Source organism: Tauraco erythrolophus, chromosome 6 (assembly GCF_009769465.1).
Source record: "Tauraco erythrolophus isolate bTauEry1 chromosome 6, bTauEry1.pri, whole genome shotgun sequence".
Classification (NCBI taxonomy): Eukaryota; Metazoa; Chordata; class Aves; order Musophagiformes; family Musophagidae; genus Tauraco; species Tauraco erythrolophus.
In genome coordinates, this window is record NC_141470.1 from 53,127,300 (window position 1) to 53,153,964 (window position 26,665).

The 26,665-nt window shown below is 39.7% G+C and overlaps 2 protein-coding genes across 3 annotated transcripts in view; one reads left to right on the top strand and one right to left on the bottom strand.

The window, feature by feature from the left end:
* The window catches only part of GALC (galactosylceramidase), a 40,663-nt gene extending 25,855 nt beyond the window's left edge, over positions 1 to 14,808 (bottom strand). Inside the window, exons 1-7 of one of the 2 annotated variants that reach the window (XM_086613568.1) lie at positions 14,641 to 14,695; positions 13,401 to 13,469; positions 11,473 to 11,536; positions 9,375 to 9,488; positions 7,887 to 8,026; positions 5,590 to 5,628; positions 1,135 to 1,262 (exon numbers count right to left, since the gene is read on the bottom strand). In XM_086613568.1, coding sequence (XP_086469694.1) covers positions 1,135 to 1,262; positions 5,590 to 5,628; positions 7,887 to 8,026; positions 9,375 to 9,468 — 401 coding nt within the window. In that variant the 5' untranslated portion in view covers positions 9,469 to 9,488; positions 11,473 to 11,536; positions 13,401 to 13,469; positions 14,641 to 14,695. Of the gene's footprint in view, positions 1 to 1,134; positions 1,263 to 5,589; positions 5,629 to 7,886; positions 8,027 to 9,374; positions 9,489 to 11,472; positions 11,537 to 13,400; positions 13,470 to 14,640 lie in introns of both variants that reach the window. The other variant, XM_086613567.1, reaches the window with a different exon arrangement.
* A 5,744-nt stretch (positions 14,809 to 20,552) lies between these two features.
* GPR65 (G protein-coupled receptor 65) lies at positions 20,553 to 24,739 on the top strand. Its single transcript, XM_009980329.2, has 2 exons — positions 20,553 to 20,635; positions 23,471 to 24,739. Exon 2 carries the CDS (start codon positions 23,591 to 23,593, stop codon positions 24,656 to 24,658), a length of 1,068 nt encoding a protein of 355 aa, XP_009978631.1. The 5' UTR covers positions 20,553 to 20,635; positions 23,471 to 23,590; the 3' UTR covers positions 24,659 to 24,739.
* Positions 24,740 to 26,665: the final 1,926 nt, after the last annotated feature.

Consider the following 26,665-nt stretch of genomic DNA (forward strand, 5'->3'; position numbering starts at 1 on the left):
CATTATAGTCGGTATTTCTCAAATAGCTACTTCTGGGTGATCAGCGTTTACAAGCTCAACACAAACGAAACCAATTTCTTTATAAAATCCCTGCTTAACTGACTTGCTATAACCATTGAAGCATGTATTAGTTTAAGCCATTATGAGCGTATCAGACCCCCTGATATGACAAATGAGGATAAATGCTACACTAGTGACCACAAGCATGTTCTTAGCACAGTAAGGTTAACAACAGAGGTAAGCAAGTTAACAAACATAACACAAGTGAACAATTTACGCATGTACAGGTCACTTCCATTGGGAACATGCTATAATTTTTAAAAAACTACTTATAGAGTAGAGAAATCAGAGATTACCAAGAAAGCAAGAGCAGCAGAAAAACTATCAAGCCAGTTGACAGAGGCAAGGCAGTAAGAAAGTGTATTATGCAGCAAGAGTGCAAGCAAACAATTGAGTTGCCATTTGCTAGACAGACATTTGTAGAATACTGGGCGTTCCTAGCTGCTAAAATTGAGATGGTTGTATTAGTTTTAAAACAAACTTTATATGTTTATTTTTACTTCTACTTTACTGTGTGCGTGCTTCTAATACTATCTGTTACCAGATATAAGCAACAAAAGAAAATCCCAACTTTAGGACATCACCAGAAAAATCTCATGCAAAGGACATGTAACAGGTAATGCTGCAAGCATGGAGTCCCAGGACAATATGTTCCAACGTGAAAGTTCAACCTCACCTAAATTAAAACTGATTGCAGGCCAAGAATTCCGTCCTAAGGTTTTGGTACGACTTTGAAGATCTACGTACGTGTAGATTAGCTCGAAGTCTGCTGTCGTTCACTAATGCTAAGATAAGAAGCCTAAAACATAGCTCCTAACTGGGCACTTGAAAGAAATGATGGAAGAGTAGTAAGGTACTACTTACAGTAGTACTAACTAACCTTACAGATGTACTAAACTGAAAGAAGAAAGGAAGTCAGGAAAGAGTAATTAGTCATCACTGTACATGACGACGACAAAACTGGGAATGGCTAGGAAGTATGAAATAAGAATATATGACTTGTTAAAATGGAGATGAAGACTTACTTACAGAAATTAAGCAATGTGTAAATCTCCTCCCTTCTCCCACACTTACCCGACTACCTCAACAGCATCATTAAGATAGGGATCAACTATCATCTCCTTTGAAATGCTCCAATCTCCATCCGCGGCGATGATGCCAATGTTTCTTAGACCCAGTCTGTCCAAAGATTGTCGAAGTACCTTAGTAACAGATAACACCACTTAAAGTACAGCCTTCATCAACCAGGCAACATAAAAATTTTAAGACTCAAAACAATTTAGGAACTGCAGGAGAAGCTGGTGGAAGCATTGGTCTTCAAACCAAGACATATAAGAGAAGTTCTCACTTCTCAAAGGAGAGCCATAATGACAACTAGGACAAAGTTAAAGTATTTTTAACAATGAAGGGTTATCTATGACATTTGGACAGCCATTACGCAAAAAAAAATGGGCTTCTCATCACTGGGATTACTTTCGACACCCCATGTGCATACGTGTACTCCACTTGGATACTCTCAACATGCTGACTCCATCCATTGCATGCATGTAATTCATTACATATGAGTAATAGATTTATCTAAGATCAGTCATGTTGAGTTCATCTAAAAATGATGACTGGCTGCAATGCAGAAGTGGGCATACCTCCACAAGTGATCAGAAGTGAAAGTTAACCTTGATCCCAAAAATAGTATCTTGAGAAAACAGGGATTGAAGTTTCAAAATAAAAAGGCCTTGTAACCACGCAGTTCTCTACAAGAACAGAAGTTTTTGCCAAATATCTGTCCTTTTCAAGTGAAGAGCATGTAAGCATTCTTTCCACAGGCTATTCTACTGAACAAAAAAATAATCCTTGATGTTGTAAGTGTCTGATATTTAAGTTTACCCTGTACTTGGCTCTCATATGTCTCACTAATTCTCAGAAACATGATGCATAAAACTGGAGTTAACATATTCGCAAGAAAACTGAAGGCAGTCAACTTTGAATTCCAACAGGCCAGCAGAAGAGAATTAATATTCTGTCTCTCTAGCTTCTCCTTACCATTTCACTGTCAAAGATGATAAACCTCTCTCATCTGCCTGTGGAACATATTAGACAAAATATACCCAGGCAAAATATACCCAACTCTAACAGTTAAGAATGAACCAGGCTTATACAGGGCTAGTAATATATAAGGTTCTATCTGAACACTCAATTTAAAAAAAATAAAATTAAATGAAATTACTTTCAGCAACTTCCACATACAGTTGCATCTGAAAAAGGACACCAGTCCTAAGTCTAATATTGCTTTTTCAGACTTAGATATAAAAGAATGATGTACTATGTGCTGTAGGCATGCATGCATCAGAAAGATTTTTCCAAACATCTGAAGATCAGTAGGTATGAATCCTTAAGTAATTCCCTGTAATAGCCCTCCAGCGATGTGAAGGAGAATAAGGAGCATTTCTATTTTGATGTGTAGTCATATAAGGACACAAAGCAAAGTGCAAGTGTTGGTGACAATGAAAGCCTAGATCTAACGGACACAAAACTTCAGAAAAGTAGCAACGAAGTTCTGTTGAGCTGCTTGAAGACTTTGAAGCATAAAGTTTACCAGAAGAAAAATTCAAAATGGTAGAAATACTTACAGTAAGGTCCTTGCAATTTAAATCTTCCTAGCTAGCTAGACGTTTGGAAAAACTGTCTAACCATAGAGATAGTTCAGAAGAATAATATTACTCGAAAGGTTGCAGAACTTCCACGTTGAAAGTACGAAGGACACAGAACTGTAGACATTCAAAATGCACTCCGTAATAACATACGCAGAACGGTTCCCCCACACCCAGTATTCATGTATATATACAGATACTCCTTAAATTTTAGGGTCAGTTTAAGATGACAGTATTTAAAAATATAATTGGAAGAATAGCTTCTTCTTGAATAAGAATTTATAAGCAATAGAATCATCATTTCTTTTCTCAGTTTTCCTACTTAATGAGAAACGTAACTATCACCTAAGTGGATGAAATAACTAAAATGGCTTCTTACAATTAAAAATTTAGCAAGATAACTAAGAGCTTATCTATGTCATGTATTTGTCAGACATTACAGAAAATGCTTGGTGTGCAACAGAACACTTCAGTAAATAGAACTTTTTCCAAATGGCAGACTGCAAATAGAACTATGGTGCTGATTAGAGAACAGAGGGGCAGCAACAGTGCAGATTGTAAGAGAATGAATAGTAAAACGGGTGTTAAATAAAAAGCCTTATATCAGTTAATGTACAGTGGAGAGCAGGCTGACACTTTTCAGCAAATATTTGAGTGATTTTAAGATCAAATTTTACACGAAACATTTAGCTTCTGAAGCCAAAAGCTTAGTCCCATTTCGACCACACTTAAAAAGCTAACAAGTAGAAATGCCACACCTACGCTTGACAGTTTGCCCTCCACATTCATTCTCCTCACATTAGAAAGCCAAGACAAACATATGAGAAAGCCTCCATGTCACATGACACAGGACTGAGCAAAATAGAACACTTCTATTTCTTACAAGACATATAGAAAGCCAGAAAATCCGTTTTAAAAAAAGAGCCAATAAATTATATAGGGAAACAAAATGAGTATTTTATTTATAGTAAGATCTGCCTTCTCTCTCTGATGACTTTTTTTTTTTTTAATAAAGGGTTCAGTCTCTTAGGCATTCCAAGCAACATCTAGTCAGTGGAAACAAAACTTGCAGCTCAAAAAACCCAAAATTTCTCACTATTTATCTTCCATCTTACTTGTTTTGTTTTATTCCAGCCTGCAAACAAGTGTTTTCAGTTCTGTTTGGTTTTGCTGCTATAACACACATACTGAACAACTAAAGATTTCTACTTGAAGCGCCCACACATACACATTTCCCCCATCCTCCTCTGCTAGTATAACTTACCTATGGTTAGGATTATCCTTTAGGAGACTACCAGTATCCTTAGTGATTTCTCTATTAGCCTATACTCTAATAGTGAACCACTTTTCTTTTTGAAAAGAAATTCCTGGAACCCACATTGCCTGAAGCTAAATATAACAGGAAACTTCTAGTTCCTCAGGGTTTTTAGTAATAAAGAGAGCACTCTATGAACTCGTTTCCTAGCTTTATAAAAAGAGTTAGGCTATGGTTTGTGCTGAATACACATTGGGATGAAAGATTTTAAGAGGATTCTAAGCACACCCACTGAACAAGTTTAGACAGGGATTTAAGTAGCTTCACTAGCAAAACCTGAAGCACCTATACATCCACCAGAGTTTTGTTACTTAACATGCCCAAAGAAACACGATACCTTGACACAGATGCCAAGATATCCTGCTGTGTCACACTTCAGTGTATTTGTGTGTTCTCTGGAAGGGATTTTTTAAGTCACTCGAAAACTCTAGTGCCAAACTTCTGTCTCCATAGGAACTGATGGCCTAGCAGCCTACAAAAGGGAGAGTCTAGAGAAGAATATATAACAAAATTTGGTTTAAGATGATAAGAGTTGGAAACTAAGTTACTGTGGTGGCAAGCACACCCAGTAAATCAGCCTCATGAAAGATACTTAAAGATACTTTCTCAGTCTTACAGCAATGTCAAGTTTAACTGTTGTACATCATTTCCTGTATCACTCTATTAAAACTAATCCTTGAACAAAATAACTACAGAAGTTGCCAAGGACAAGTCATGTGACTAACTTTGTCCAGTGTACACAAACTGTAAGAACTGAAACTTTTCTAATAGCCACTAATTGACTAATTTTAAGCAGAAGGGATCCAATCCCTGCTGAGTTATGAAAAAAAAAAAATCAGCAGTTTTTCTACACACTCAATTTAACTCTTATTTGCCTTTAAGAAAAGTTAATGCTATTGCTTCTTAGCCTTGAAGCAGTAACAAGGAAATGAACAAAGCAGAAGCTTGTACTTAAGAATCCACTTCAATATAACAAACAGAACTAAGTTTTCAAAGAAGGGCAGGGAGGCAGCAGGGCTAGACAGTAGTGAGAGATATCAGAGACATCTCAAGGTTATGTGTTCCTCCAACTCGTTTAGAACAGGAGGTACTGAATTTTGCACAGCTGAAAACACAGAGCCTTTATTATGTTTTCCATGAAATAAAAACCTGGAGTTTTATAGCAATAATTTAAGAGTATTATATCCACTGGAACTTTGTTACAGAATTTTAAGTAATTCTAGATCTTAGAGTTATAACTATATCCAGGCCAGCACAAATGTGATGACTTTGTATTATTTCAGTATCATCAACTGGAGCTTCCATCAAAACACAGAGGTCCTAAACATTTAGCATACACTGACACACTTAAAAGTTCAAAATAATCGTTTCGGACATACAAAAAAAATAGATCTAGAGATCTGATCCTGTTAGCATCCCATGCCTGCAACTACAAGAAAGAGTTCAGTAAGTGAAGCAGTTGCAGGAATAAGGTCCCTTTTCCAGGCAAATTCAGAAAAGCTAGTTGTTTATATATGATAACAAAGACACACATTTTACTTTAGAGAAATAAGAAAAAATACATACCTTAATATATTTGCTATTAAATGCCCTTTCATTCCATATCTATAAAGAAAAAGTAAAAAGCCACTTAGAAAAATCAGGATATGTTAATGCATAATGAAAGATTTTATTTATGTATATGTAAGATTATACAATCCATTAACGAACTTCATGGTTTCAGTTTGCTAGAGGAAAGTGCTCTGGTTGGTTTTGTTATCAGGTCTTCAGAGGAAAATTCTGTATGAAAGTTCCAAATAGCTGCTTGTTTATCTGTCTCTAAGGTGCAGTGATTGCCTTCTTGCTGGAAAGAACTCTAGAGCTGCTTGAGCTCTACAATGGCAGCAGTTACACATGACATTATTTAGCAATGGGTCCACATTTTGTCAGAAGTCACTGAGAAACACATCGTGGCTTCAAGGTGTGGTCCTAATGAACGGGTCCTGTTGCCTTACACTGACATGGCAGAGTTAGATTAAGTTACACATTGAACAACCGCCTACAGTTTCCGGGGGTTATTCAATGACATTTACGGTTCTTTCTAATTTACACAGGTTGAACACAAGAAAGATCCACCTTAGTTTAAGTAAACAGACACAAAATGATCTCATTTCTGTTGCTCTGGATTTTCTATTTTTTATGGAAAGGGTGTGTAAGCTAAACACAGCTCAAAATTCAAAAGCAGGAATGCTGGTCTTCCTTTCTACCAAGCACCCTGGCCAAGAAAATACACAGTCAGAAACCTTCTTACTTTCTTTTTTTCTAACCACATCATGAACACTGTGACTCACATTCACCAGTAAAGGTGAAAGTATCCCCCTGCAGGAGTAGACTACCCAATCACACACAAGCAGGCAGTTTCTTGCAGGTGGGATATGTCCATTTGATTTTGATATTTCTAGATCTTTCCATAAGTGCTAATATGTGACTTCAGAAATGAGCCAATCAAAAAGTTACTTACTGAAAGGTTCGTTTCATCATAAAGCAAATAATAATATATAACACATGCTATAAACCAAAAGAGCAGTAAAGGCTAACAATTTAGAATCAGAACCACATTAAAATTGTTTTGAAAGTTTCTGAGCCTTCACAGACCTCACTGCTTTCCTCTATTTCAGAATACACCTACAAAGAAATCAGACAATATGCAACATCATCGCATTGCCTGTAAAAGTAGCAATTTCCTTTTCTTACAAGTGTAGAATTCAGAAGGCCAATCACTGAAGTAAGAACACGGAAGCCAGACATTACTCAAACATGTGAAGTGCAGAACTTACCTTCTACTCCAAGAGCATAGCAAAGAGAAAAACTAACAGCAGCTGTTCTCCCTGTCCCCTCGAGTGATTTGTTGAAGCATCACTGTGTTACTCAAAGTGCAAGAATGACACAGTCGAAATAAGCCAGCAACATCAAGGGGGGTGCATTCCAGAGGAGATATACATCAGATATACCTTCCCCCATTACAGCACAAAGGTCAGGCTTCCTTTGAGGGATGGGAGCCATAGTTTCAGAACCTTTGCTCTGGACTGCTGAAGTGATTTTCAGCTTTCCTGCAGTTAAACAACTGTCTCGTATCAAAACACTTAAAAGTCCAAAATACATGTTTCAGTAAGGATAAGACTGATTTTAGAAGAATCCTAGCAACACATTTTCTTAATCAGAAGAAAAAATAAAAAGCTGAGCCTCAGTCAAATAATGAACTTGAAAAGTGTTTTTCAAGATTGTCTGCTTCTCTATCATCTCCAAATTACGAGATTTTTCTCAAACATTTATTCACTACTTCCATATACTGTACTGTAACACAACACAGTAGTTACAATGTACTGCAACACATGCACCTTTATCTACTATAAATAAAGCAGGTACAAATGGAAGAAGTTGCAGAGGATCGCCCTTCTGCAAAACAGCATTCATACTTTGTGCCAAGAAGTCATGTTAGCTGACTTTCACAAACTCTTATCTTAACTAATGCTTTTTGTTAGATGCTAACTGCTGAAACCTAGGCAGAACAAGCAAGGCAGAAAAAAACAAGCCCAAGACTCAAACAGATTTAAGAATTTTCAAATTCTTTGGAAACTTTGTTCTAGAATTGGGAAGGCAGGAGACTAGCCATTTTACACTGGTTCTGCTTTAACGGCCATTATTGCAGAAAGACTGTAAACTAACATAACTTCTGCCTTTCCCCTTGCAACAGAAAAAGCCAAAACCATTACAAAACAATTTCTCTTTTCTTCTCCCTCCTTCAGTAATCAACAAAGAGAGACAAGACCAAGATCTCAGGGATGAAGATAGATAAAACATACAAGAGATTTTGCTTTACTGACCCCAATGTAATCAATGTTCAAATCATGATACTGTTTAGCTCCTAATATCCAAGAAACGATATAGTAAGCAGTGACATCTGGATAGTCATAGGGCCAGTTTTCACCCTTCCCTATCCATGCTGGAAATGTCCAAGGTAATCCTGGAAAGAAAAAAGAAAAACAAATTCAAATTCACATAGTTCCAGTGAAGACAATGAAACATAACTTATTTAACTGTAGTGCATCCTCTAATATAAATTGTGATCAAACATATTAATAGCTATTTTTTTAAGCTAGAAAACGTTCATTACTCAAGAAGAACCGACGACATACAATCTTTCAATTGTGTGGTATTAGCTCTAACAAGTTTAAAACTCCAATGATTTTAGGATAAAAATTCACAAAGTTATAGACAAACGATCAGTACTGAAGACTAAAAATTGTTGATTTCAGAAGAAATGATGATCTGACCATAATAGAGGAAGAAAGATTAGGATCATGAAAAAGCATTTCCAAGTCTTCGCTGTTTACTGGATCTTGTAGCAAATAAGAACAAAAAATTAACCTAACCAGATCCTGCTAAGTTTTCAGCTGCTTTGTATAAGACAGCACAGGCTAATTCAAAGGAAAATCCCCCTTCCTTTGTTGAGAGCTTGATCTGAGGGAAGAGGGAGGTTATTAATAACCACAATTAGTCACAGATAGTAAGCTCGCCACTTGTCACAGTGCCTAACAGAACCTGACTAGCAAATCCTGCACCAAGTCATGCCTTGTGGCTGGACATGGCAAAGCCTAATCCCTGGAAGAGAGGGGACTAGATACTTCTTAACTGATAGATTTCTTACCTTGTTTCATGTGAAAAATGTTTTGTTAAGTGTTTCAACTAAAATCTAGGGTTCCACATTTGTACTGTCACAGCACACACACCCAACCCACAATCAAAACAAGGAGACAGGAAAGTCCTCTTAGAACTCAACTACATACGTAAGACAAACCAGAAGACAAGAACCACTACAGTGGCGAGGCAGTGATGGTTTGCAACAAGAACATATAATTGAATTTAGTGCTGTAAGATTTACGGATTTGTACTTCCTATAAGTTTACTTTATTCCTCCCAGTTTTTTTACTCTGTTATTCAGAAATGCAGATCTCATGACAAATCATTTACGTTCATTGCTGTGATACAGTCTAAGCATTAATGTTACTTGATACAAGCAAATCATTACAGAGTCATTTCTTATCCTATGCTATTTGTTACATACACTCTTGTTATGCATTCAATGTCAATGCATTCTTATTATACATTCAAATGTTGTGCTACTGTAACAAAGTAAAACACAGTGAGTCTAAGTGACACATCAATACAAGCTTACCAAATTAGAGATTCCACTTTGTCTACTGCAACATCCAAACATCTGCCTATTAAATGAATATGCTAATTGAGGGTCAGATACGTAATTTAGTTAGAGGGAAAAAAGCATTTAAATCCTAAAGCTTGAAGCAATTTACCAATCAGTTTAATTTGGGGGTTCCTCTTTTTAGCTTCTTTCATCAGCCACCATTCATAGCCCCGGAAGTAGTTCTCATCATTTTCATAGTGCATATGGGAGGGTTCAGTACCATCTAGGAAGGAAAGAGACAGGTAGCTCACAATTATCTTCTGTGTCATAAGCTGTTACACATTATGAAGTTTTCCGTGTTGCTCACAGCCATAGTATGCAAGCACATATCTCCAACATAGTTCACACATTCTTTGGTAGGTATTTCAAAGCAAAACAACCAGTGGGAATGAATATGTAAAACTTGCCACCCACCCTTCATTCTTAGCATATTAACTTTGCATAAACTTAATATTTTTTATTTTTAAGGGACTATGCCTGCTTGTAACATCAGAATGGGATTAACTATTGGGTATTTTCTACCCCTAGCTATGATAATACGAAATCTATATCCGTTGCTATCTTGGTCCCAACAAGATCAGGAGGGAAAAAAACAAAACAAACACATTTGTAGAAGCAGATTATATCTAAACCAAAAAGCGAACAAAGAAGGTTATACTTTGTTTCTTCTGTGCAAGGCAAGTTCAGGGAGAGAAAAGAAAGGAACTGCCATGAAGTTTTTCTGTGACATGAAAGAGATTTTTTTATTTTTATAGTAAAAGATCTAGTTTATCATTTCCATGATGTTTGATGACTATAGGAAAAGTTTTGGGAATTGAAGGTTATGCAATGAATTCCCTCAGGCAAAGGTAAAAAAACTAGAAAGGTGAAAAAGGATCAGTGTTGCATGAGAGTCATTACACACAAAAGTCAATTAATAACTTGCGCACACAACTGCAACAATTACTTATGCTAAGCTATATGCCTAATTGTTGTAGAGATCTATTCTGATGAGACTTTTTTTTTTTTTAAATGAAGCCTGCTGAAACAACACCTTTCATTACAGAAAACAGGATTGGTTTTTTCACCTTACCAACACTTGACTATTTGGAAGTTCTATTTGTCAGAGACATAGAATAACAATTAGATTCCAAACTTAGACTTCTGATCACACTTCAAACAGACTCCTGATCACATCTCTGAGGTCAGAATAAGAGCTACAGTCTCGTGTGTTAAAACATATGCCACTCATTGTTCTCTTCTAAAACCTGGAAAGCTACCACATAAGTATGTAACAAGTCTCCTTAGCCAGCAGCAAGAGTGTTTGAAGAGAAGGCCTGTGCATGCATGAAGACGACTCCATTCTCCTCTAACCAGCAATTTATTGACCAAATACTGCACTCTTAAACCCAGTATAATACTTTTTACCATGTTCATTTTTCTTTAATTTCCTCAAAGAATGAAAAACAATACCTAATTACACAAACATACACATTTAAATATATATATATAAAATGCCACAAAAAAAAGATGCTCTGCTTTCTATTTATTAACTGAGTCTGCTTTAAGTCTATTCTTGAAACAGCCAAGATTTACTTCTGGGGAAAAAGAAAAATAAAATGCGATCTGTAGTCTAGTTACTGCTTCTCAGCTTCCAGTCACAAGCAGTTACTAAACAGTTTCTCTTATATGTAAATAAAGCTAGGCAAATTACACCAAGACATTTTCATTTGCAATCGTGACCAGGCAAAAAAAAAAGAAAAAGCATCTACTGTCAGACAATGCCATTCCAGGGAAATGTAGCAGCTCATTAAATCAAAGAAACATAACTGCTTCTGACCAGCTGTGTTCATATTTCATGCTTTTAAGACATTAACTACCTAGTCCTACAGAAGTTTTACAGTTCATATTGCAAAACTAGTGTCAGAGAAAAGCTCTCCAATTCAGAAAGCTACTAGAGCTTTTTTAATCTTGAGGGGAAGAAAAAGAATTTATTTGCTCTAGAATGCAACCTATTAACCACGGGATAGCTAGAACCATCTCCATCTCCAGAATGTTAGTGTAAATTTCTCTTCTGGAAGTTAGCAGACATTGCTTATGTTTTTCTGCAACTTCAGTAAAACTACAGAACACATCTCCATGCTTCAGCTAAAGTGACACATGCAGGACATGTTACTCACGGCATCACTGCAACAAGAAGTTAAACCCTGCTCACACAAAATCCATACCTGTTGATTGTCCATCACCTCCAATCTCTACTTTGAGGATATGTAAAGAGGCACCAAAATTTGGCTAGAAAAAAAGAGAGACAGAAAAACAGAATCCTGCTGTCAACAAGAAGAATTCAACAAATAAGTGCACAATTTTGAAGATGCTAAAATACAATACTTTTTTTAAAAAACACCCTTAGATGTAATGAGCAATTAGACAAAATTCTGCCTCAAAAGGAAATCGAGCAAGATAAATAGTACACTTATCTTTAGTCAGTTTCACTGACTCTTGTGCCATTAACGACACTTTTCCCCAACTGTACGTATTTTAAATTGGTTATGCTCAAGAAAATACTGAAATGCTCTTAAAGTAGAAGGTGGGCTATACAAGAAACAACAGTATTTTAAAATGTTATTAGAAGTCAAGTTTGTTTTCTTTTAAAATAAAATTACTGAAGTTAACATTTCTGAAAATAATTTATTCTCTGGCGCAAAGGGTTACACTGCTTATGTGAAAGAAATAATCTGCTAACTACAGGTAGAAAGGCAAGAGAGAAAAAAAACACAACACACTGGAAAACAAATGGCCACCTGGTCCACTATCCTCTTGCCCTGGCATCTGACTGGTAGATCAGAAGATAAAATTCAAGCTCATACAGGTGATCCTGCTCCTAGCATGTTCTTCCAGCCATTAGTGGCTTAAGAGTCACGTAAGCCAAAAGTTACAAGCAATCAGTATTTTAATAACCACTAAAGAGCTGGCCTCCTCCACAGAATTACCAAGTATAATTTTGGCATCAAAAAAAAAGTTTTAAGATGGGAGAACGTGGTTTGATTAAAAAAATGTGCTGCATAGACAATAATTTGCTTGGCTTACAAGTTTTGGATTTTTTTATTTGTTTTTAAATAAGAAGTAAATATTTCCAATTTACCACTTCTCCTCCCGACATTGTGATCTTGAACTTCTAACACATCTGCTCTCCCACTCACCAGGCAGGAAAGCTCACTGACGTTACAAGAAGAATGAGGCAAGGTATACCCCTCCCAGGTATCTCATGACAGCTTAAGAGGTTTCAGTGAAAGAACATGTCAAAAATTCTTTGAAAATCATGATCTCTCAGCTAGATTTTTTTTTTTACCACATTCCTTCAGAAAACTCATATCTGTGACGCACGGCTTCAGTCTCCAAAAAACATAGGTTTTGATCCCCTAGTCGCACGTTATGCCTTACTCTACCCCTTAAAGCCAATTCTTTAAACTACACAGTAAATTATTCCCCTCCAGCCACCTGGATTACACTCCTTGAAAGTGACATGACATCCTCTTCCAGCAGAGTAACTTACCATGCCAAAAGCAAAACAAGTTATTACTGTTCAGTGCAATAATCTTACCAAATATAAAATTCAGTAAATCCACAGGTTACATGTAATAACTAAAGCAGCTTACAAACCAATAAAGTTCACACACCTTCTGAAGTAAATGCACTTACACTTGAGACTAGAATAGATATGGTATTGAAATGATGCAGTGTGCACTGTCATTGTCACATTAGGTGAATCTATCTGCACTCAAAAAAAATTCAAAATTGTCTCAAAGACCCACTTCCTGCAATTGTTCATTTTAGCCACAAAAACAATTTAATCCTCATTAAGTTCACAGGGATGGTAAAAATATGTTGAACACATATTTTCTGAAAGATATTGTGAATACATAAAAGGAATTTTCATAATAATTTGAGGAAATAGGCTCCTGAACACGCTGGTTGTCAAAAAAAAACAGCTAAAAGGTAAGGTTCTAATAAAACTCAACGTTAAAGTAGATGCTTTACAAGATGGGTTTTTGTCTAATTTCAAGTAGTACTGAATATGCTACAGGAGTTCCAACATTACACGATAAGAAATTCTGCATGAAATTAGACATTATCGTGGCAGTGAAACCAACTTTACCTTGAACAGATAATCCAAAATCTGGGAGCGATAAGGTTCTTGGTAGTTCACCAAAAGTCTAGATGTGGCCTAAAACAGAAAGAAAACATGAAAATATGAAAACCTAACTTTCAAACACATAAGTATATCCTAGTTTGTCAGTCTAGCATTTTCACATAGCGAATAAAGCCACAAAAATAATTATACCACCAAGAACTCAGCTAAACCCCTACAAAAACTCTTTTCTAACCTTTCAGTTGTGCATTTCTGGTTTCGTAGATTGCAATTGCCTCATGTTCCAGTTACCTACAATTTACTGCAAAGAAAGCGCAGAGAATATAGAAACAAAGAGATCTCACGGACTTAACACGAGCAAAACACAGCTCCTTCCTGCTCTACTTGAATCTTCCTGTTTTGGCTCACCCTATACCAAAGGCAAGGAGAGCTCATGAGGCACACAGACAGGGGGGCAAGGAAAGCAACTCAGCAGGTCCAGGAGTGGGTAAGAACTCACAGGATCTCACAGTTCTGCTGGCTGGACCACAGGAGAGCATATGACTGGCTGTTGGCTCCTCCAGCACTTAGAAAGTCATGGAGATAAGCATCTAGGAAGACCCCTCTACAGAAGAAACCCACCCTGGCTTAGCTCTCCTCACACACACGCACGGCGGACGTGGCTGGCCTGGGCACCCCACGCAGCCTGATGAGAAAGAGCCACTGCACAGCCGACCAGAAGGCACATGGCAGGGCCCGGCTCCACCTCTCCTCGCAGCCAGGACCACTGCCCGCACAGGCCCCCTCAGCGCTGCCAGGACTCCTCCTCAGAGCCCCACTCGTGTGTCCGTCCGTCGTCCCCCCCCGCCACTTCTCTCGCTCTTCTCTCCCCCAGCCCTCACCGTTCCCCTCAGCGACACCCCCCAGCCCTCGCGGCTCCCCTCAGCGACACCCCCCAGCCCCCGCGGCTCCCCTCAGCGACACCCCCCAGCCCTCGCGGCTCCCCTCAGCGACACCCCCCAGCCCCTGCGGCTCCCCTCAGCGACACCCCCCAGCCCTCGCGGCTCCCCTCAGCGACACCCCCCAGCCCTCGCGGCTCCCCTCCGCGACACCCCCAGGCCCCGCCGAAGCCTCGAGGGCCTGCACTGAAGCCACCACACTCCCACTGACGGAATCCCCCGCCCAAGTGTCCGTTGCAACCGCCGCCCGAGAAAGGTATGAGCACCACAGCACCGGAGAAGCCCCCACGCCCGCCGGCGCCGCTCACCCCGCCGCCGCTGACAGCCCCGATCCCGTCGAACTGCCTGCCCAGCCCGCCAGCATCGTCCAGCACGTAGGTGGCCGTGGAGAGCGCAGCGGCACCGACCCCGGGGGGCTCCGAGCCCCAGCCGCAGCCAAGCAGGAGCCAGCCCCACAGCAGAGCCGCACACCGCATCCCGCCCGCTCCGCACTACAGACCGCGTCCCGGACGCGCCGCCCCGTCCCTACGGCAACTCGCTACTAGCCGGCTCCGCGTGTCACGTGACCGCACAACCTGGCAATCCCCTGGGGGGCGGGGCGTGAGCGCCCTTGGCCGCCATTTTGCTCAAGGGAAAGGGAGGGGAAGGATTTCAGTCCTTAGGCAACCCCTCGCCTCTTGCCCCGGCTTGAAGTTAGTAGTTGCCATTTTGAGAAAGGGCGAGGCAAGTTGTGGCTGGTGGGAAGCATGCTGCTATGCTGGAATTGGGCACTGAATAACGAGTGAAGCTATTTTGAAGCCATCTTGGGTGTGGGAAAAGCGGCTGGCTGTGCAGCGAGGCGGGGGGTGGATGTCGCTGCTGCACAGGGTTTCCCTGCGAACACAGCGAAATTGCGTTTAGTTGCGAGAGCTGCAATAAGCCGACCGTTTTTCGGGGACTCTGGCAAGGCGCAGCAGTTTTCCTGGGAGAGGAATGGTGTTTCCTAGTGCATCTCTCGTTTCCAGCCCCTCACCAGCCGCCAGTTTCCTGGGTTTGTCCTGCTCTCAGGCTGCCACTAAACCCCTCATAAAGTAGGCAAAAGTCGGCACTTTGAAGGAGAAAACTCCGGCGTGTTGAGAGAAGGACCTTTGATCGCCTGCAGAGGAGCCGCAGTGTAGCTGGGAGCGGCCCTGCGGCACGGGGCCGGGCCCGCAGGGGCCGTGCCCGGAGCGCGGTGCCGGCAGCCTGGCGGCTTCCCCGAGAGTGCCCCGGTTCCCTCCTCCGCTGCGTCAGCGGAGTCCCGGAGAGGCATCCTGAGAGCGGGTTGGGACTTGCACCACTGGCGGGGCGGGACAAGCCTCTCTGTGTACAGGCTTCGCGGGGCACACAGTGCCTTGAAAATGACCCGCTGAGATGGTGCCGTGCGTGAGGACAGCCGGGGTGTTCCCTCGGACCCCACCTCAGGAAATCATTTGGCTCAGAGGAAAAGTAACCAGGAGATTGGCCATCAGCTTGATTATCCTTTAAAAATCCTTCAAGGGGAACTGTCTGTCCACTTGAGTGTTTTACAGAGCTGATGCTCCATGTGCTTACAGGAGGAATGAGGCACCAGGACATGCAATGGCTGACGCCCTGCAGGCAGTGTGTTAGAGCTGTGGAAAAGCCCAGATTGTGCACGTTTCTGTCCATAAAGAATGCTGTTATTCAAGCCACTGCCGCTTTTGTCTATATCATTGAAGGATATAATGTCTCAGTGATGATATTACGTGACTGACGTTTCCTGTTTATTTCTTTTTTAATAACAATACCGAACACTCACAAAACATTTTGCACTTCACTGCAGTATCAAGCATTAGCTAATGAACCTGCTCACACCCAAATGAGCTATACGATGTCATTATTACATGCAGAAGGACGGAGTGACTTCCTCAAGGCTACAGTGAGTCAGTGGCGGAGGTAGAATTATGCTCGTGGTCCTAATTCACGTTCATCCGAGCAGACTGTACAACTTTGCACACCTGGAGGGTTTGCAAAACCATCATGAAATATTAATAGGTTAATTTAAGTAATTTCTTAAATTGATGCATCAATTTATTCCAGGTAGAAGGCTTAAGCTATGGAATTCAGTCTCTTATGCACTCCTAGGAGCCTAAAAGCGTCAGCTTTCAAAACTTATATTTCTATCCTATGATGTGCTGAGTGCCTCCTTTTTCCAGTTGATGTAGAAAAACATTCTTAGAATCTATTTTGTTGGAAAGAAGAGGATATTTTGGTGAGACTCTGAGGACTTTTATTCCTTATTAGGAATCTCAACCTTGCTTTTTATATGTTTTTTTTCTTTACACCTTTGTCCATGACCCAAGGACATGGATCTGGACCCTTTGTAAGCCCAAATATAACCAATAAAATTATTGAGACCCTATTAATTGCTTGTTTTGTAGATAAGGTGATTTTCCTCTGTTAATGCTTTTCTATTTCAGTCGTTCTTTCTTGACAGTGCTTTTAATCTCAGCCAACCCAAAGAACACCTGTTGTTCTGAGATGACTGATTTGAGATATCATGTATGTCCAGTTCTCAAAAAAAAAACCCTGGAAAACCGTGCTGCTTGCAGTGGAAGTTAAATCATTCCATACAGATACAGATGCAGGCAAGAGTTGCTTTTTGCATGTAGCTTTACTTCCAGAATGTAAAGAGTGCGTCATCTCCCCTCTTGCTTCCTTTGATCTTTCAGTCCCGCTATCAATTGTTACAGTGAACAACTGTAGAAATGTATCAACTACATTGTTTCCTTATTTCTAATAATGATAAGAACTGCTTTTTCTTCAGTGAAGTGTAGGAAACCTCAACAGAACAGCAGAACCAGCTCACCAGACATTGTTCTTAGTAGGTACCATGTTAGGAAAAGGCAGGTGAAAAGTGATAGTACAGGTCTTTGTCTAATGACTTTTATCTCAGTGAAAATAAAGTTTTGACCGAAATTTATATTAGAAATTAATCTAACCAAGTTTCTGGAAAGCCTCCCTTTCACCAAACTGGTGGGGGCTACAATACCAGTTCCGGAGTGACCGCAAGTGCAGAATGACTTGATAAATTAAGCTTTATATAACAAGTGCATCAGTAGAAAAACTGTGGATGAAAAACTCATACTCTGGCTGGAAAAAAAAGAGGAACCAAATCTCTGCATCCAGTGGTTAAATATTATAGAGCTGCCTGGTGTTGTTCTCAAGGAAGTCAGTATGTCCTATTTTAGAGCTTTTAAATTTGCTTATCTGTTTCATTTCTCCTTAGCATCTGAATCATCAACCAGGCAAGTTTTTGTGTTACCCAATGTATGTATATTTAAAGTGAAATTGTACCCAGTTTCTTAGAAGCAGGATTGAATCATTCCAAGCAGAATCAGAGCGCACAATAAATTATTCTGATCACAGAAGGAAAAGAGAAACTCTGCTTATGTGACAATTTTCCACCTAATTGAATTATCTGTTAAAGGAATCACTCCTGTGAAAGCAGATTCAGTTTATATAAAAATACATAAATATGCAACCTGTTGCAGTGCATAAAATTCTGTTATCCTTTTTTAACAAAACTGTTTACAAACTTCCTTCCATCAATAGGCAAACAGGAAAAAAACAGTAATGGAAACTGAAAATAATTAATTCATTTCGCACAAACTTCTAAAATCCTTATGATATATTTTTTTATAGGCTATTCTTAGGTGGATTCTTATTTAATTCTGTGATAAATTTGTTGGGAAAGGCAAGTGCCAAGTCCTTCAATCAAAAAAAGGCACTGTGTTTCGAACATATACAAGCAAACACAAATAAATGCATATACACGCCACAGTGGTTTATTTCTGTGGTGTGTTTTCTGTGCAGAAGGTATTGTGTCCTAGATAAGGAGTTTGTAATACACTCCACTCATGTAATTAGGCAATATTTTCAATAAAACTTTTATAAAACTTTTATAAACTTGCTAAAAGTCTTCCTAGATTTACCAAGGTTGATACTGTCCTTTTTGCATACTTTTACGGAACTATTTCCTTTTTTCCCATAGATAAGTTTAGACTAACAAGATATTAAAAAAAAAAAAAAAGAAAAAAAGAAAAGACTTGCGCACTTCCTGTTGCTTTATCAAATGAGACAGTTTTTCTTCTCAGAAGCACACACGGGTTACACTACCGATGGCATCACAGTGAAACTGCTACGCGGAGACGCATGGCTGCCTAGGTAAGTGTTCAAACTCCAAGAAGTCAGATACACAACATGTTCTGTTACAGATTTCAACCTGTCTCTCCCTTAATGTGATGCTGACATCCTACAACAAAAAGAAGGGATGCAAAAGAGGCTGGAAAAGATTGCTTTGTGAGAAGGAGTATTTCACCTCCAGTACAAGTGAAACATGAGGCGAAGGGGCAAATGACACAAAAAGATTGAATGAGGAAAGACACGCCAGCTTGATTTATTGCTGTAATGGTATTTTCAAGATCAGTATAACTGTTGCATAGAAAAGGGAGGAAGGATGGAGAAGAATAGTATTTGGGGTGAGTTTTCAGGATTTTGACCTGTCCTGTCTTTACTGCAAAAAAATGCCTCAGGCCTCACAGGGGGTTCCTGTAGCTCTTGTATTATTGTTCTTTAATATTTTATGGCACTAACAAGATACTCAGCACTATTTATGTGAATATAAGCAATGCTTAAAACTTAGCAGAAAAAAAAGCTGAGCGAAAAGTAACTCCTTAGAGTACTAAGTATGTACATGTATTTATAGAGGAAAACATGAGGTTTACAAAGATATAGCAAAATAATACTCGACTGCATGGCAAACATCCTAGAAAACATAGCTTTTTTTTTTTCTGTTTGCTCATGTTAACAGAATTTTTGTACTCTGTGAAAGAGTCCATAAAGTGTATCTCAAAGTTAGAGGGACTGTGCTCTTTTAGACCTGTTTGAGTCTCTACAGAATCTTATAGAGAACCATAACTGAAATTTACTGTTACATGAGGAAAAATGCTGTTCATTTTAAGCAAAAACGTCCATGTTACTGAAAGACATATTTCAGGTCTCATAAAATGTGATGTTTTTCAGAATTAAGTTTTGAGATCTGCTCATTAAGAAAAAAACCTGCTATGAAAGGTCCTTGTACTTGAGGAAATCAGCTTGGCAGTATAACTTATTTTGAGAACACAAAGCAATCTACTTTGTTGACATCATTTTGAGAGAAAAAAGAAATCAAGAAAACCATCTGTCCTTTCATCTTATGGCTGATATACAACAGCACCGGTACAGCAGCTACTGCACAGATCTAGCTCACACAACGTCGTTTTCTTCCCCTAAAACTTATTTAAAAAGAAAAGTACTTGCAAAAACTTACCACATTATAATAAGTATTGCTTACAACAATTTGCCTTTTATGGACTTGAATTTGAAATAAAGAGTGAACTGTATCAGTTGCAGATGTTTCCAAAATTAAACTGGTGTTAATTAAGTAATGGAAGATTTTTTGGTTTAATTAGTGATTAAACTTTTCTGTTAATAACACAAAGTCCTTACAATCTTCATCATCTTTCCTAATTTCCCAGGCTATGGTAGAATAAAATAAAAAAGACTCTTCCATGCTTCTCTTAGATAGTTGTTTATGGATAAGAGTATGGAATATCATTTTGTATTTGTGCTTATGGAAGTATAACTTTATACTTTGTTACTTTCAAAATGTCATACATGGAGAGACCGCATAAACCTCTCTTTGAATCTGGAATAGATACTGTAGGAATGCATCAATACAAATACAATATGTAATGAGTATTTTTCTCCAGGAACATTCACAATGTTCCTTTACAGGCTTGTTTGCATACATTACTTGAAGTGTAACATTTGCGAGTCTGTTTCTCTAAATTTTATATCTGACTCCTAGTTGTATTGTATTTTTTCTGAGTTCTTGTACAGCAGGTTTTCTGTAGCAAAATGATGAAGGGACAGGGACAATGATAATCATTGAATAATGTGGCTAAAAGAAAAAAATACTGTTGAGATTTATTTTTTTTTATTAGAAACACATCTGATACCAAAACGAGTCTATAAAATAAGCCACAAGTGTACACAATTAGTCACAGTGACTTTAGACCATGAAAGTCAAACCATTAGACTGTATCATTAAACAGAAATTCTTCGGTAGTTTTTCAGAAAAAAATTAACGATCAGTGGGAAAAAATATCAAACATTGTGTTTTAGGATAGCTGTAAGCCAGTACCACCTTCCTGGGCAAAACCAGCAGGTACGCTTGGTAGCTGAGAGAAAACCTGGGAATGTTTCAGATCATGCATTCAGGTAAGACAAATAATTTTGTATCATATAGTCCTAATTATCAGAAAAAAAACTAAGCAGAGAAGTGTGATATGGACCACTTTCCCTGAGATAAGGCCCCAAGTAACTGTAATGAAATGTGTTGTAACTGGGGCCGAACAGTTTTCTGTTTCTGTGCAGGAAGCTGCAGCACGCTGGTATACTTCATTTGCTGGCTCTTTGACACACTTCAATATAGGTCATCAATACATGCCAGAATGACACACTTGTTATTATTCTCATTGAAAGCATGTCCTTGTATAAGTAGCATCAATGTGTCATCAAAGCTGGGACATGGACTACCTGAGGAATTTTAGACAGCCTCCTGGGCTTTGTTCATAGAAACTATTGATAAAACTGTTTAAAAGAAAACGCCAGGGTGCAGTGACCTGTGAACATGAAGGACAGGAAAAGTTGCTGAGGAGGCAAATTTCATGTAGTCTCAGCTCTCTTCTTTGAATCTCATCTTCAGTGTCCCAGCCTGCCATTATCCAGTTATATCTTAAAATGTTATTTCCTTAAGGCAGATGGCAGAAGAGCACAGCAAGGTGTATTCAGACAAGTATTTTGCCTTGTGATCACTGAGATCAACAGAGCAAAACTGCTAGAAACAATGAGGTAAAAAGAGAAAGCTAAAGAAAAAGAAGGTGGGTGGTGTGAAGAAATCGGTTTGTTGGTCTGTGAGTAGATGTGAAAGAGCTGATTAACTGTGAGAGGAGCTGTTGTGAGTAACATGGAGACAAGTCGGGAGCTTGTAAGGATGATGAGGCTGTAATATAACAAGTTGACTAACAATAGAGAAAGAGTTTGTGCAGGAGGGAGAAGGAATTCCAGTTTCTCAGTCGTGTGACTAGTAAACACTGCCTCATCATACACTTGCCGCGTTACACACATGCTTCTGAAAGGGCACGTTTGCCAGTTAGAGATGAAGAGACCTGTCATAGAAAAAAAAGATGTTAAAATGTGATTAGAAGAAGAGGTAGGTATTTTATCTTTTACTCATCTGGTCAGTGTGCATATGTTTGCTTTGCTTTTGGCAAGAAGTGGGTCAGCAAAACCCAGGGATCCAATTTCTAGAGCTATATTTTTAATTTGTGATGCTTATCAGTACTGGTAAGCTTACGATGCCCTATTTACTGTGTGGTTTTATTAACCCACACTGAAAAGCAGAATCTTATGTTTGTTTTAAATATAGACATTGCATCTTTTTTAATTAGTCGTCATGGAAGTAAAGCTTCTCAGTGGACCAAACTGGGAAGTCCACAAGAATTTTCCTTGTCTTTCAAGCCTGTGAATGGATTTGGTTCTAACTATGAAAAGTGAGCCAACTTGATCAAATAAAGCAGTGGCTAGTAAAATATGTGCTTTCTGACTAGTTGTGTCAGTGCTCCTGTCTTTTTTCTGAATATACATGAAAGTTTTTTTTTGTGGAAAAGAGATCCATGTAATAACCTTTCAACACAGGCAGTAAACTTACTTGGGTTTCTCTGACAAACTTACAAACCTACACACACACACATCACACACATCACACACATCAAACCCATAAAAGGCAGAATGCATTTGTCTACCACATGGAAAAATCCCTGCATGCGGTCTTTCTACGTGGAAACAGTTGTAGATGGTGCTGTCTTGCCACCTACTCATTGTACAATCTCTTCGCCTCCTCTGCTGACAGTCTAGACTCAAACCACAGATGAGTTATCACAGGCAGTCTCTTAAGAAGTTAGTAGCTTTGGCAGTAGAACTGGACCACAAGAAATATTCTCATATTTCCTGAACTTAACAATTAGATCTTTGGGGAAGAGTATTACTGAGTGTCAGAGCTGTGATATAATCAGTGACTACCAGCTCTCTCATGGCTATGGTTGTATACCCTTTCTTACTTGAAGGTCAACTCTTCTAAGTGCTTCTAAGACTCACACACACAACTCCTCCAGTCCCACTCTTTTAGTCAGGGCTGCCATTTACTGGTATTTTCATGTTGAAACCCACAGCCCTGATAATGCCTATAAGAAACTTAATTGCTGATGGGTTTATAAACTCATAAATGGCAACTGCAATTCCTAGAGGAAAGAAGTGTAAATGAAAATTTATACTCTTAAGAGTCTTAAGTTCACAGGAGTCTAAACGATACCCTGGTAGATTCTCCTGTGTGTTCAGGAACCCAATAGCCTGCCAGGTTTCACATGAGGGTTCCTGGGACATGCAGTAAGCTTTGCTGGAATAGCACAGTTGGTGAGTTCTTGGGCAATCGCATACAAAGGAGAGGAGAGGAAGTGGGGAAGTGTGAGGATGCAAGAAGACAAGAGAGTGATTCTCAATAGGGAGACATACCAGCCACACATTGTCCTCTTCTGAGCAGATCCCAACATCTAGCGTTACCTGAATCCCTGTCTTTTTATCCTTGTCTCTCCACTGACTTAGAGAGGAGGAGGGTGTTGGGGATAAGAAATCTGCCATATTTATATGGCCAAAACCCCATTCTGCTCACCGGTGTGACAGGAACTGCAACTGTTACTTGTGGTGCACTTTCAGATCTCCTTTGACCTTCTCAAAAGAAAGACTTGGGATTGCAGGACCCTACCCCTCTGGAAGCATCTTAGCTACTCATCTGCTTCTGCTGTAGAAGCTTGCATCTGGCTGACCTTGGCCACCTTAGACATTTGTGTTTCTATGCATGTGTCCCTCCAGGAGTGTTTAAAACCTTTGATCTCCTACAAATACAGTTTCTTTCTTCTAAAGAAGATGCCCACCAAGAAGCCCATAAAACCTAACATAAACATTGTTATAGCTGACATTTTTGCTTTTTGGTAACAGAAGGCTAGATCTTACCACTGAGATCCCGAAGAACGAACAGATGACAACCCATCAGACTACAGAGGGATTTTTATTGCATCCAGGCTGGAATTAGCCCAGAAATACAACTCGGGGTGAACAATGAACACCACTGCTAAGTGCCATGATGATCACGCCCTGGATAAGTATTTGTTTCCATTTGTGTACAGCATTGTGATGATTATCAGTATTCCCATCAACTGCATGTCCTTGTATGTATCTTGCATTCAAGTGAGGAAAAAGAATGAGTTAGCAGTCTACCTCTTCAGCCTATCCCTGGCTGACCTTTTGTACTCTCTAATTCTACCTCTGTGGATTGATTATGCCTGGCATGGAGATAACTGGAGGTGGTCTGCCTTGCTTTGTCAGATTTCTGCCTTCCTTATGTATATGAATTTCTACACCAGCGCTGCGTTCCTTGCTTGCATCTCTGTTGACAGGTACCTGGCATTAGTTCACCCCTTGAAGCTCCAGCACTTGCGCACAAGAAGATTTTCGTTGCTTGTCAGCGTAATTGTTTGGCTTCTGGAAAGCATCTTGAATTTAGTCATATTGGTGAACAAAGAAGTATTCCACGATCCTTGCAATTTCACTAATCATACGTTATGCTATGATAAATACCCCCTGGAACGGTGGCAGGCATGGATAAATTTATGGCGGATATGCTCAGGGTACCTGGTCCCTTTGACAATCATTGTGTTTTGCTACCATAAAATCTACCAAGTAGTGAGGTGTAATCAAGCCACAATAGACGAAGAAAAGAAAAAAGTGAGGAAACTTATTCTGAATATCACACTTACTCTCATTGTTTTCTTCACTCCTTATCACGTTATGTTACTTATTCGCAGCGTCAAAGAACCGTACACCACTGACCCACAGCTTTTGCAGTCAATGTATAAGGTTTACAGAATCACACAGGCCTTAACAAGTCTGAATTGTATTGCTGATCCCGTTCTTTACTGCTTTGTGAGTGAAACTGCACGAACAGATATACTGAATTTGCTCAAGTGTTGCTTGTGCCTACGAAGGTGCAAGGGAGACCAAGCAAAAGACCATGCTCTGTGCAGTTCTGCTACAAAGAGCAGTGTGCTGATCACCTACAGAGCTTCCTGTGAAACAGAGACTTGTCAAAAATGCAGGAGAGAGCACATTCAGAGCAAAACTGGATAACCTACAGAGGAAAGACAGAAAAATTCTTCCCCTAGGGATTACCCCAAAAGTCACAGATACTAATCTAAGTGAAACCAGTGGCTGGAGCTAATAAGAACTTATTACAGGGTCAATGAAATCAACAGAGTATCAAAACATATCTTTAAATCAGTCATGGTACCTAAGTCAATGACAACAAACAAAGGCACAGTCAAGAAAAATGACCATGACACGCCGACAAAATTACTGGGTATTCCCCACAGAACTGCCTTCTGTCGCAGCTTATTAGCTAGCCCGCGTGCTGGGCATACGTGTGCTCAGCTGGAGGATTAACCTAGGGATTTGTTTTCCGTTTTTAATAGAAGCCTAAAACTTAGCTGGGAAGGAGCCTTATGTGAGATTTTTTTTTTTTAAATCAGTACTGTGATAGAAATGAATGAAGCACAAGCACACACATGGAGATTGTTCAAATGACTGACAAAGGAGCAGGCAGAGGGAGGCTAGTAAATCTCTCTAATTTCGTGGTGTAATTTATTCTGCTATGATGGTTCCTGTGTTTCAGCAATGACTCAAGTTCTTCTTCAGCATACCCTTAACATTAGCCACTTGTTAAACTTGTTTACTTCATGTGGATGGGTACTAACTGCTCTTAAGCTTTTCAGCTTTTGTTTTCTTTGGAAAATATATATTGTTATGTATAACTTATGGTTTAACCCCAGCTGGCAACTCAGCACCACACAGTTGCTCACTCACTCCACCCTTGGTGGGATGGGGGAAAGAATGGGAAGAGTAAAAGTGAGAAAACTCATGGGTTAAGATAAAGACAGTTTAATAAGTAAAGCAAATGCAAAAAGGCAAAAGCCGTGCACACAAGCAAAGCAAAACAAGAAATTCATTCACTACTTCCCATTGGCAAACAGGTGTTCAAACGCTTCCAGGAAAGCAGGGCTCCACCACACGTAACGGTTACTTGGGAAGACAAACTCTGTAGTTCCGAATGTCTCCCCCTTCCTTCTTCTTCCCCTAGGTTTATATGCTGAGCATGGCATCGTATGGTGTGGAATATCTCGTTGGCCAATGTAGGTGATGGGAAGATCATAGAATCATAGAATGGCATAGGCAGGAAGGGACCTTAGAGATCATCTAATCCAACCTCCCTGTCATGGGCAGGGACACCTCTCAACTAGACCAGGCTACTCAAGGCTCTGTCTAACCTGGCCTTGAATACCTCCAGGGAGGGGGCATCCACAACTTCTCTGGGAAATTTATTCCAAAGTCTCACCACCCTCCTACTGAAGAATTTCTTCCTAAGATCTAATCTAAATCTGTTCTCCTTCAACTTAAACCCATTTCCCCTTGTCCTGTCAGTGGACACTCTTGTAAAAAGTCCCTCCCCAGCCTTCCTGTAAGTTCCCCTCAGGTATTGGAAGGCAGCTATTAGGTCCCCTCGAAATCTTCTCTTTTCAAGGCTGAGCAATCCCAGCTCCTGCAACCTGTCCTCGTAGCAGAGGTGCTCCAGCCTCTGGATCATCTTCGTGGCCCTCCTCTGAACACGTTCCAACAGATCTATGTCTCTCTTATGGTGGGGACACCAGAACTGGACACAGTATTCGAGGTGGGGTCTCACAAGAGCAGAGTAAAGGGGGAGAATCACCTCTCTTGACCTGCTGACCACACTTCTCTTGATACATCCCAGGATGCGGTTGGCCTTCTGGGCTGCATGAGTGCACTGCTGGCTCATGTTGAGCTTCTCATCTATAAACACCTCTAAATCCTTCTCTTCAGGGCTACTCTCAACCCACTCTGTGCCCAGTTTGTATTTGTGCCTAGGACTGGCCCAACCCAGGTGAAGGACTTTGCATTTTGACTTGTTGAAGCTCATGCAGTTTGCACTGGCCCAATTCTCAAGCCTATCAAGGTCCCTCTAGATGGCATCTCTTCCCTCAAGTGAAGTCCTTGATTTCTCAGCAATAACTAAAAACATCAGTGTATTATCAATATTCTTCTCATACCAAATCTCATACTAAA